The 12,106-nt window shown below is 52.8% G+C and overlaps 2 protein-coding genes across 2 annotated transcripts; both read left to right on the top strand.

Moving 5' to 3' along the window:
* Positions 1-457: 457 nt before the first annotated feature.
* A1O7_01781 (clathrin heavy chain) lies at positions 458-6,115 on the top strand (the record flags this gene model as incomplete). Its single annotated transcript, XM_007755817.1, has 9 exons — positions 458-493; positions 548-568; positions 691-717; positions 770-2,959; positions 3,050-3,443; positions 3,588-4,975; positions 5,028-5,109; positions 5,171-5,715; positions 5,765-6,115. The coding sequence occupies 9 exons, from the start codon at positions 458-460 to the stop codon at positions 6,113-6,115; spliced, it is 5,034 nt and encodes a 1,677-aa protein (XP_007754007.1).
* A 1,328-nt stretch (positions 6,116-7,443) lies between these two features.
* On the top strand, positions 7,444-11,340 carry A1O7_01780 (pyruvate carboxylase; the record flags this gene model as incomplete). Its single annotated transcript, XM_007755816.1, has 4 exons — positions 7,444-9,618; positions 9,842-9,929; positions 9,980-10,331; positions 10,380-11,340. The coding sequence occupies 4 exons, from the start codon at positions 7,444-7,446 to the stop codon at positions 11,338-11,340; spliced, it is 3,576 nt and encodes a 1,191-aa protein (XP_007754006.1).
* Positions 11,341-12,106: the final 766 nt, after the last annotated feature.

Genomic DNA, 12,106 nt, shown 5'->3' with positions numbered 1-12,106 from the left:
CGACCTCGTGGTGCCAGACTGGCGGCGATGACGCAGACCGCGGCACACTCTCGTGGTTCGCCCTGGTGTTGACGGTCCGACACGTGATTTGCGCCCCCAATTGAATTACAGTTCGAGCCACTGCTCCAAGCACCAACTGAGCCACTGTAGCAGCCAGGCACGTCGCACCTTGCTGCTTTTGGCTGCTTCTGCAGAGCGTTCCGCCAGGGTCGCTCACTTATTCTTTACAGGTGTCGATTTCCCAGGAGCTCAATCAACATTCAAACCACGTCTTCGCAATCCTCCTTCGTCTGCTCACCACGCCACGTCTTTCGTGGTGTCTCCTTCGCAGGCGCTTCTCTTCGTCTCACACTCCTTTGCGCCCCATTTCGTTTCCAGTAGTTCTACCTGGCGTCCTGCGGAGCGACCCGTCAACTTCCTCGCAAGTGTATGAGGCCGCGACAGGCCGGTCGCAATCATGGCGCTGCCAATTCGGTTCACTGAACTGGTTCAGGTAGGCCAAGACAGTCTATTGGAGCTCGAGCTGTTACTGACATATGAATCATAGTTGACGAATCTCGACATCGCGGTATGGTTATGTCCTCCCTGATCGTGCCTTGGCCGCAATTTCATTCCCAGCTATCTACAGACGCGCGACACTTTGCTCCCCCAATGTCGAATTTCAATGCTGACGTTTATTCGCGCTGACAGCCCGCTTCAATATCCTTCAACACCTGTGTAAGTGCGCCGATCTCGGTTCACCCTTATCCTGCGCTGACCGTGCTGGCAGACACTAGAATCCGACCACTTCGTCTGCGTACGGCAGAAACTTAATGAACAAGACAAGCCTCAAGTCATAATCATAAATCTGAAGAACAACAATGAAGTCATCAAGCGTGCCATCAGCGCCGACAGCGCCATTATGCACTTCAACCGCGAGATCCTGGCTCTCAAGGCTCAGGGAAGAACAATCCAGGTCTTCGATCTCGGAGCCAAGGCCAAGCTGAAGTCCACAATCATGAACGAAGATGTCGTCTTCTGGAAGTGGTATAATGAGCGAAGCTTGGGCTTGGTCACCGATACTTCGGTGTACCATTGGGACGTCTTCGATCCAACTCAGGCTGCGCCTGTCAAGGTCTTCGAGCGGAACGCGAACCTCAGTGGCTGCCAAATCATCAACTACCGTGTAAACGATGATGAACAGTGGATGGTCATTGTCGGCATCTCCCAAAGAGAGGGACGGGTTGTGGGCTCTATGCAGCTGTACTCGAAGAATCGTGGCATCTCCCAAAATATCGAAGGTCATGCTGCTGCATTCGGGACCTTTCATGCAGAGGGCAATCCCAATCCCCACAAACTTTTCACCTTCGCGGTTCGGAACGCTGCTGGACAAGGCAAGCTTCACGTGGTGGAAATTGATCCCAGCGAGAACAACACCCGCTTCGCCAAGAAGGCTGTGGACGTCTACTTCCCCGATGAAGCAGTCAACGACTTCCCCGTGGCCATGCAGATTTCGAAGAAGTACAGCATCATCTACATGATCACCAAGTACGGCTTCATTCATCTTTACGACCTCGAGACCGCCACGTGCATCTTCATGAACAGAATCTCGAGCGAGACAATCTTCATCACCACGCCAGATTCCGAGTCGTCGGGCATCGTTGGAATCAATCGAAAGGGCCAAGTGCTCTCTGTCAGTGTCGATGATAATACCATTATCCCGTACCTACTCCAGAATCCTGCAAACTCGTCTCTTGCCGTGAAGCTAGCTTCACGAGCTGGTTTGCCAGGTGCCGACAACCTTTATCAACAGCAATTTGAGACACTTTTTGCGCAAGGCCAGTACTCAGAAGCCGCCGAGGTGGCAGCCAACTCTCCACGGGGTTTCTTGAGGACTCCAGAAACAATCAACCGTTTCAAGAGTGCACCTCAACAACCTGGACAACTCTCTGTCATTCTTCAGTATTTCGGCAAGCTCCTCGACAAGGGCAAGCTGAACAAATACGAAAGTGTGGAACTGATAAAGCCAGTCCTAGCCCAAAATCGCAAAAACTTGCTCGATAAATGGATGAGCGAGGGCAAGTTGGAGTCTTCAGAAGAGCTTGGAGACATTGTTCGATTGCACGACCTCGAGCTCGCTTTGACAATCTACCGCGAAGCAAATGTGCCTCCCAAGGTTGTCGCAGCGCTGGCAGAGACTGGTCGCTTTGATGAAGTCATCCCCTACGCGCGCGAGGCAGGTTATCAACCAGACTTCACTGGCCTATTGCAGCACATCGTTCGTGCCAATCCCGAAAAAGGCGCCGAGTTTGCAACCCAGCTTGTGAATAACCCAGATGGTCCTTTAGTCGACATCAGCAGAGTTGTTGATATCTTCATGTCCCAAAACATGGTCCAACAAGCCACCGCCTTTCTGCTCGATGCTCTCAGGGATAACCAACCAGAGCAAGGACCTCTACAGACTCGGCTTCTGGAGATGAACCTGATCAACGCACCACAAGTTGCGGATGCCATTCTCGGCAACGAGATGTTTTCTCATTATGACAAGGCGAGAATCGCTCAGCTTTGCGAACAGGCTGGCCTCCTGCAGCGCGCTCTCGAGAACACTGACGACCCGGCATCAATCAAGCGCATCATTGTTCAGACCGACAAGCTCAACCCGGAGTGGCTCCAACAATATTTCGGCCGCATGTCAGTCGAACAGTCACTTGACAGCATGGATGCAATGTTATCATCGAACATTCGTCAGAACCTGGCGGCTGTGGTACAAATTGCTACCAAGTACTCGGACCTGCTGGGTTCCAGTCGTCTCATCGCACTATTTGAGAAGCACCGCACCGCAGAAGGTCTCTACTACTACCTTGGAAGCATTGTGAACCTCAGCGAGGACGAGAATGTCGTATTCAAATATCTCGAAGCTGCGGTCACCATGCAGCAATTTCAGGAAGTGGAACGCATCGTTCGTGAGAACAACCACTACGTGAGTACACCCCTAGGACCTGACTCCGGTTACCTCGAGTCCGAGTTGCTAGTGGTCCCGATATAGTTCCGGGAGGCTAACATGAAGCAGAACCCTGAAAAAGTCAAGAACTTCCTTATCGAAGCACGTCTAGCTGAACAGCTTCCATTGATCATCGTCTGTGATCGACACAACTTTGTCAAGGACCTTGTGATTCACTTGTATCGCTCTCAACAATACAAAAGCATCGAGGCATATGTGCAACGCATAAATCCTGCGCGGACGCCAGCCGTCGTTGGAGCCTTGCTCGCTCTCGATTGCGAAGAGTCTATCATCAAGAGTCTGTTGGCATCAGTGGATCCCGCAGCAGTCCCCATGCAGGATTTGGTCACTGAGGTTGAGAATCAAAACCGTCTCAAGATACTTTTGCCCTTTCTCGAGGCTACATTGGCAGCAGGAAATCAGCAAGCTGCAGTGTACAATGCGCTCGCCAAGATCTATATCGGTCAGTCCCTCCTTCGTTTATCTACCACCGCCCCTACATTTTGCCCTCAGAGTCGAAGTGGCAGCTTTGGAATCCTTGTCCTATAAAAATTGCCCTGTCATTACGATCGCCCTATTATATCCGTGCTAACTCATTCGGATGAAGATTCGAACCATGATCCGGAAAAATTCCTGAAAGAAAATGATCTTTACGATACACTCTCAATTGGGAGATACTGCGAGAAGCGCGATCCGAATCTCGCATTCATCGCCTATCGTAAAGGACAAAATGATATTGAGCTCATCAACGTGACGAACGAAAACGGCATGTACCGCGCTCAGGCACGTTATATTCTCGAACGTGCCGACCCTGAGGTCTGGAGTTTCGTCCTGGCTGCCAACAACCCTCACCGAAGATCCCTCATCGACCAAGTCATCGCCACTGCTGCACCGGAAAGTACCGAGCCAGACAAAGTTGCCGTGGCTGTCAAAGCCTTCTTAGACGCCGACCTGCCCGGGGAACTCATTGAGCTCCTCGAAAAGTTGATTCTTGAGCCAACAATCTTCAGCGACAATGCTAGCCTCCAAAACCTCCTTCTGTTGACAGCAACGAAAAGTGATAAAGGGCGTCTCATGGACTACATCTCCCGCCTGAACGAGTTCAGCACCGAAGAGATTGCCAGTTCGTGCATTCAACAGGGCTTATTCGAGGAAGCTCTGGCGATCTATGAGAAGACCAACGACCACGTCTCGGCGGCTAATGTCCTAGTCGACCACATTGTCAGCATTGACCGTGCTCAAGAGTACGCTGAAAGAGTCGATTTGCCAGAAGTCTGGAGCAAAGTCGCCAAAGCTCAACTCGATGGCCTGCGCATTACCGACGCCATCGAGTCATACCTGAGAGCACAGGATCCTTCAAACTACAATGAAGTGATTGAGACCGCTACCCACGCAGGCAAGGATGAGGATCTTGTGCGTTTCTTGAAGATGGCGAGAAAGACGCAACGCGAACCCGCCATTGACACTGCACTTGCTTTCAGCTATGCCCGGCTCGATCAACTGCCTGAGCTTGAAGACTTCTTGCGCTCTGCCAATGTCGTTGACGTTGAGGCCTGCGGCGACAAATCCTATGAGGAGGGCTACCATCAAGCTGCTAAAGTTTTCTTCACCAGCAATTCAAACTGGGCCAAGCTCGCTACGACACTCGTGCATCTCGGTGAATACCAGAATGCCGTCGATTGTGCTCGACGTGCGAACAGCGTCAAGGTGTGGAAACAAGTCAATGAGGCTTGTGTCGCAAAGAAAGAGTTCCGCCTGGCTCAAATCTGTGGTCTCAATCTCATTGTCCACGCCGAAGAATTGCAAGATGTTGTCAAGCAGTATGAACGAGAAGGCTACTTCGAGGAGCTAATCTCGTTACTCGAGGCCGGCCTTGGTCTTGAACGGGCACACATGGGTATTTTTTCAGAGTTGGGGATCGCTTTGTCCAAATATCATCCTGAACGTGTGATGGAGCATCTCAAGCTGTTCTGGAGTCGCATAAATATTCCAAAGGTAACGTGAAGGCTATTGCTCTACCGAAAGTACAGGCTGACCATGATGGCAGATGATCAAAGCCACCGAGGACGCACATCTCTGGCCCGAGCTCATCTTCCTGTACTGCCATTATGACGAATGGGACAACGCTGGTAAGTCTCATGTCTCTGCGCAGCGCTATTACAGTTGGTACAGGCTAATGAAGACCCACAGCTCTGGCCATGATGGAACGTGCCGCCGACGCCTGGGAACACCACTCATTCAAAGACGTGATCGTCAAGGTCGCCAACTTGGAGATTTACTACCGAGCTCTCAACCACTATCTCCAGGAGCAGCCCCTCTTGTTGACGGACTTGCTGCAGGCTCTAACACCACGCATCGATGTCAATCGCGTCGTGCGCATGTTTGAGAAATCCGACAACACGCCTCTGATCAAGCCTTTCTTGCTCAATGTGCAGGGCCAGAACAAGCGCGTCGTCAACAATGCGATCCACAATCTTCTCATTGAGGAAGAAGACTACAAGACCCTGAAAGACTCTGTAGAGAACTACGACAATTACGATGCTGTGGAGCTTGCGCAACGTCTTGAGAAACACGAACTAGTGTTTTTCCGCCAGATTGCAGCTCAGATCTATCGAAAGAACAAGCGGTGGGAAAAGTCGATCGCATTGTCGAAGCAAGACAAGCTGTTCCGCGATGCTATCGAGACAGCGGCCATGTCTGGCAAGACCGAGGTGGTGGAAGACCTTTTGCGATATGTAAGTTCCTCCTATTCAATGAAGGGAAGTCGTACTGACCTATCACCAGTTCGTCGATATTGGCAGCCGGGAGTGCTACGTTGGCATGCTGTACGCGTGCTACGACCTTATTCCGCTGGCTACAGTGATGGAGATCTCGTGGCGACATGGGCTTAACGACTTCACCATGCCATTCATGATCAGCTACATGAGCCAGCAAGCCGCAACCATCGAACAACTACGGAAAGACAACGAGGAACGCAAGGCCAAGGAGACTAGTCAGCAACAAACCGAGGACAACACGCCAATCATCGGCAGCCGGCTGATGCTGACACAAGGACCCATGGCACCACAGCCCACGGCGTATGGACACACTAATGGAATCACGCCGCAACCCACTGGGTTCCCTCGGGCATTCTAGGTGTCCGGTCTGCGGAGTGACTAGCCTCGGGAATTGTCGGGTAAGAAGGGTATGAGCGCCATCGAAAGCGCAGCGATCCGAGTTGTTCAGGAAATGGGATTTTGTGGGAGCAAATACGGGGAGGACCGCGTTTAAACAATGCGATGAGCATGCTGGAAACAGGTGTCAATGCATATTCTCCAGGCGCCACTTTCCCTGTTGTATGATGTACGTAGGTAGCAAGCTAGAGGGCTAGTGTGGTTCAATGATCCTCCCGCCATTTTTGTGGGGAGCGACATCAAGTTGTGACTGATAACAGCTGAAGAAACAAAGCTCGATGCTTCAAGTCGACGAGTAAAAGATAAGCGAGTGGATGACTTATTCATTTGCTGTAATTCCTCTATCTCGCCAGTGCCAAGCCATGCATTGTGGGGAGTAGCGAGTCGTGAGGCTGGTTCGCAAAGCGGCTTTATCGAGCCTTATCAGCGCGGCGTCAAGGTGACGTGGTTCCGTGATGTCTGGCGTGGCAGATGAGAGACAGCCACCAACGACGGCACCAGCGCAGTTCACCCAATTGTGTCCATGTCGTTCCCCGTCGACGAGGCTTCTAAACCTGTGGAACAGGTTGGGGAGCTGGTGGTGAGCCAGGCAATTTTTCGGGGCAATGTTGTTGTTGCCGGAGCAGCGTCTGAGGCTCGCGAGAGAATGCCCACCCCACATTGACGGGGAGTTGACTGTGATCGGCGCTGTCGATGATCATGCTCTCCAAGGCAGCTTGCGCAAAATCCCGATCAACAATCTGTAACTAGTTGAGAGCATAGCCGAGAAGGTTTGGGCGTGTCACCGCCGCTGCTGGTGAAGGTCGGATTTCCGGTCAAGCTTAGCTTGGTGAGCCCGAAACTACACCGCGGAGCGTCAGTCACGGCTGTTGCCCCTCAATCCGCGGCTCGGTGACAGAAGTGAAGCTCTGCAGCCAGCCAGCTGCATATTCGTATCTCGCACCTAATTACAAAAGCCTGTGTGCAGCGTCCCACCCCCATCTTCCCACCAATCCTCGAGCTTATCGTCGTCAGACCAGAGCTCATTCTAGCGACATAGTGCTTTGGTGCTCCCCATTATCTGTTTCCCCTGGCGTCGACGTAAGAGCGGTTGTGGTCTGGCGGTCCATCCTGTCAAAAGCCTCGTCCTGCACACTCGATCTACACGCCGAGCTGTTTTCTCCTCCACCCCTCCCCCGTCCTCTCCTGCTGCCCTCCTGCCAGCTATATTGTGGTCTGCCTGTGATCGGACGAGCTTCATCGCCTGAAGCTGCCCTTGCCAGCAGCTAGGCTTCACCTGCAACGTCCACTATGGCCACCAACGGCAATGATGGAGACCATGAGGATGGTAGATCCCACCACCTCGAGCACTCAGTCCACCAGCGGCTGAGGGCCAACTCGTCCATAATGCAACTCAAGAAAATCCTCGTCGCCAACCGAGGCGAGATCCCCATTCGAATCTTCAGAACGGCCCACGAGCTCTCGCTACAGACCGTGGCAGTTTACAGCTACGAGGATCGACTGGGCATGCATAGACAGAAGGCGGACGAAGCTTACATGATCGGCAAGCGAGGCCAATACACCCCGGTTGGTGCCTATCTGGCTGGGGAGGAGATCATCAAGATTGCTCTGGCACATGGCGTTCAGATGATCCATCCTGGCTACGGTTTTCTGTCTGAGAACTCCGAGTTCGCCCGCAAGGTCGAGGAAGCCGGCATCATCTTCGTGGGCCCCTCCTACCAGGTCATTGAGTCGCTGGGAGACAAGGTGTCTGCTCGAAGATTGGCCATGAAGTGCGATGTGCCCTGCGTGCCGGGAACCGAGGGTCCAGTGGCCAAGTTCGAGGAAGTCAAGGCATTCACTGATGAGTACGGCTTCCCCATCATCATCAAAGCTGCGTTTGGTGGAGGTGGCCGTGGTATGCGAGTCGTCAGAGACCAGGAAAGCCTCAAGGACGCCTTCGAGCGAGCTACCTCGGAAGCCAAGTCAGCTTTCGGCAACGGCACAGTCTTCGTGGAGCGCTTTTTGGACAGACCCAAGCACATTGAAGTCCAACTGCTGGGCGACAACCACGGCAATGTGGTTCACCTATACGAACGAGACTGCAGCGTTCAGCGACGACACCAGAAAGTCGTGGAGCTTGCTCCTGCCAAAGATCTACCCGCCGAAACGAGAGACGCCATCCTAAACGACGCAGTCAAGCTCGCCAAGTCGGTCAACTACCGTAATGCCGGTACTGCTGAGTTCCTGGTCGACCAGCAGAACCGATATTACTTCATCGAAATCAATCCTCGAATTCAAGTCGAGCACACCATTACCGAGGAGATCACAGGTATCGATATTGTGGCGGCTCAGATCCAGATCGCTGCCGGTGCTTCCCTTGAGCAGCTGGGATTGACCCAAGATCGTATCTCCACCCGTGGCTTTGCCATTCAATGCCGTATCACAACCGAAGATCCACAGCATGGATTTTCCCCAGACACGGGCAAGATCGAGGTCTACCGATCTGCAGGCGGCAACGGCGTTCGTCTTGACGGTGGTAACGGATTTGCTGGGGCTATTATTACCCCTCATTATGATTCCATGTTGGTCAAATGTACCTGCCATGGCTCCACCTACGAGATAGTCCGGAGAAAGATGCTCCGGGCCCTGGTCGAATTCCGCATCCGTGGTGTCAAGACCAACATTCCCTTCTTGGCCTCGCTTCTGACCCACCCTACGTTCATCGAGGGCACCTGTTGGACGACTTTCATTGACGATACTCCCGAGCTGTTCAGGTTGATTGGCAGTCAGAATCGCGCTCAGAAATTACTCCAGTACCTGGGTGATCTCGCAGTCAACGGCAGTAGTATCAAGGGCCAGATCGGAGAGTCCAAGTTCAAGGGCGACATCATCTTTCCGACACTCCTTGACGAAAATGGCAAGGAGATCGACGTCGAGCAGCCATGCACCAAAGGATGGAAGTCCATCATCGATAAAGAGGGCCCAGAAGGTTTTGCCAAAGCCGTACGGGCAAACAAAGGGTGCCTCCTCATGGACACGACTTGGCGCGATGCTCACCAGTCTCTGTTGGCCACTCGAGTCCGCACCGTTGATTTGTGCAACATTGCCAAACACACAAGTCATGCGCTCGCCAACGCATGGGCCCTGGAGAATTGGGGTGGCGCTACCTTTGATGTAGCAATGCGCTTTTTGTACGAGGATCCTTGGGACCGACTGCGTAAGATGAGGAAGCTGGTGCCCAACATTCCGTTCCAGATGTTGCTCCGCGGGGCCAACGGCGTCGCCTACAAGTCGCTTCCCGACAACGCCATATATCATTTCTGCAAGCAAGCCAAGAAGAATGGGATGGATATCTTCCGCGTGTTTGATGCTCTTAACGACATCGAACAATTGGAGGTCGGTATGCGAGCCGTGCAAGAGGCCGGTGGTGTCGTTGAAGGAACGATTTGCTACTCAGGTAAGTTTGAAGCCCGCTTGCTGCTGGTTGAAGCGATTAACTAACTCTTTTTACAGGTGATATGTTGGTATGTCCAACCCCTTTCCTTTTACCCCCTGTCTTTCCCAGCCTTCTTGTCGTCGTTGGGTCGAAATTCTGGGATATTGGTTCTCTCTTTACAGATATAACGTCCCCTGTCGCTGGATACGTCGTTTTCCCTTCCTATCATTTGGTCTGTTTATATTGGTTAAATTCTAACTCTTTTATCAGAACCCCAAGAAGAAGTATAACCTGGAATATTATATGGACTTAGTGTCCAAGATCGTGGACATTGGCACTCACATCCTTGGGATCAAAGGTCTGCTTCTTTTCCTCCCATACGTGTTTCGCGTGCTGATCAAAATGCAGACATGGCTGGCGTTCTGAAGCCCAAGGCTGCCCGTATTCTCGTCGGTAGCATCCGTGCCAAATACCCAGATCTGCCGATACATGTTCATACGCACGACTCCGCTGGCACCGGCGTGGCGAGTATGGTTGCCTGTGCTGAAGCAGGCGCCGATGCTGTTGATGCGGCGACAGACAGCATGTCTGGTATGACGAGCCAGCCAAGCATTGGGGCTATCCTTGCGTCGCTCGAGGGAACAGACTATGATCCAGGCTTGAATGGCCACAACGTCCGAGCCCTCGATCAGTACTGGTCTCAATTGAGGCTCGTCTACTCGCCATTCGAGGCTGGTCTGACTGGGCCGGACCCAGAAGTGTGAGTTCGCTCATTCTCTCATCTCCCGTTTGTTGCTAACATCAAAAGGTACGAACACGAGATTCCCGGCGGACAGCTCACCAACTTGATCTTCCAAGCATCTCAACTTGGCCTTGGATCTCAGTGGCTTGAAACCAAGAAGGCCTACGAACAAGCCAACGCTCTTCTCGGCGACATTGTCAAGGTCACACCCACTTCCAAAGTCGTCGGTGACCTGGCACAATTCATGGTGTCGAACAAGCTCGACTACGACGGTGTCATTGCCAAAGCCAAGGAACTTGACTTTCCGGAGTCTGTGTTGGAGTTCTTTGAGGGCTACATGGGCCAGCCGTACGGCGGGTTCCCTGAACCGCTACGAAGTAATGTCCTCCGCGGTCGACGCAAGATGACAAAGAGGCCCGGCCTTTACCTCGACCCCATCGACTTTGCAAAAGTCCGTCAGGAATTGAAGGAGAAATACAACACCACCGCGGAAACAGATATCGCCAGTTATGTCATGTACTCAAAGGTCTTCGAGGACTACCGCAAGTTCCTGGACAAGTATGGGGATCTCTCGGTGCTGCCGACCAAGTATTTCTTGAACAGGCCGGAAATCGGCGAAGAATTCCACGTCGAGCTGGAGAAAGGGAAGGTCCTGATCATGAAGTTGCTGGCGGTGGGACCGCTGTCAGAGGCTACCGGTCAACGTGAAGTCTTTTACGAGGTCAATGGCGAAGTCCGACAGGTCACGATTGACGACAACAAGGCCGCCGTGGAGAACACATCTCGCCCCAAGGCCGATCCGGGTGATAGCAGCCAGGTTGGTGCACCTATGGCCGGTGTGGTGGTAGAAGTCAGGGCAAAGGAAGGGAACGACATCAAAAAGGGCGACCCGATTGCGGTGTTGAGTGCCATGAAGATGGAAATGGTCATCAGCGCTCCACATTCCGGAAAGGTCGGGGAGCTCCTCGTCAAGGAAGGCGACTCTGTCGCTGGTTCCGACCTGGTCTGCAAGATCGCAAAGGCATGAACGCGGGTGTGTAACTGGCAAAAGGACCCAGTATGGAGGACCAGGAAGTGACTATCAACCTCAGGCGTGATCCAGTATTGTTATACTCGAGGCAGCATCGAATGAATCATGATGGCCCAAAATGGAGCCTTTGCTCCGATGTTGGTGATAAGATGTTGATACTGACAATCTGGATGGTGTGGAACTTGCATGTGAAAAGATGGGCCTCCACCAACGAGCGACAGTGCATTTGTCTGCCTTTGAGGCCTACTGTTCTTCTCGCTGATAGGCCAACACGATGACCTTGCAAGGGCTAGAGGTGCTTACAATTGTCTCTGTCGTCAATCACCGTGCAGGCGAGCACACAGGAAGCGCGGGGTACAGCTCGCCATGCGGGTTTCTGGGGCTGTATTCCAGTGTCGATGATTACCATTCGTCGAAACCATTGCGGACGATGGACCACGAGCGAGGGTTGCCTCATCCACATCCCTGACGATCGGATTTGGGCGATGGCACGCGACCGACCGACCACTGCCTTTCTGAGAGACGGCATCTTCCTACTGTACCCCGCCTCGACTCTGCTGAACCGCCGAGCATGCTTGTGGCTGCAAGACACTCGCGCACTCGTACAAGATTGGTCGTGTGAGGAGCAATACGAGAGTCCGAGAAGGTGAGTGACTCTTGGTGCAGGCCAGGCGGTAGGGACTCGTACATAAGCCCTTAAATGCCCACCAAGCTCCAGTGACCTCTACCTTGGTGTCTACCATCACGCCCATTTCTCAACCTT

The sequence above is a fragment of the Cladophialophora yegresii genome (genome assembly GCF_000585515.1).
Source record: "Cladophialophora yegresii CBS 114405 chromosome Unknown aczIN-supercont1.1, whole genome shotgun sequence".
Taxonomy (NCBI): Eukaryota; Fungi; Ascomycota; class Eurotiomycetes; order Chaetothyriales; family Herpotrichiellaceae; genus Cladophialophora; species Cladophialophora yegresii.
This window is presented reverse-complemented; position numbering and strand designations above follow the sequence as displayed.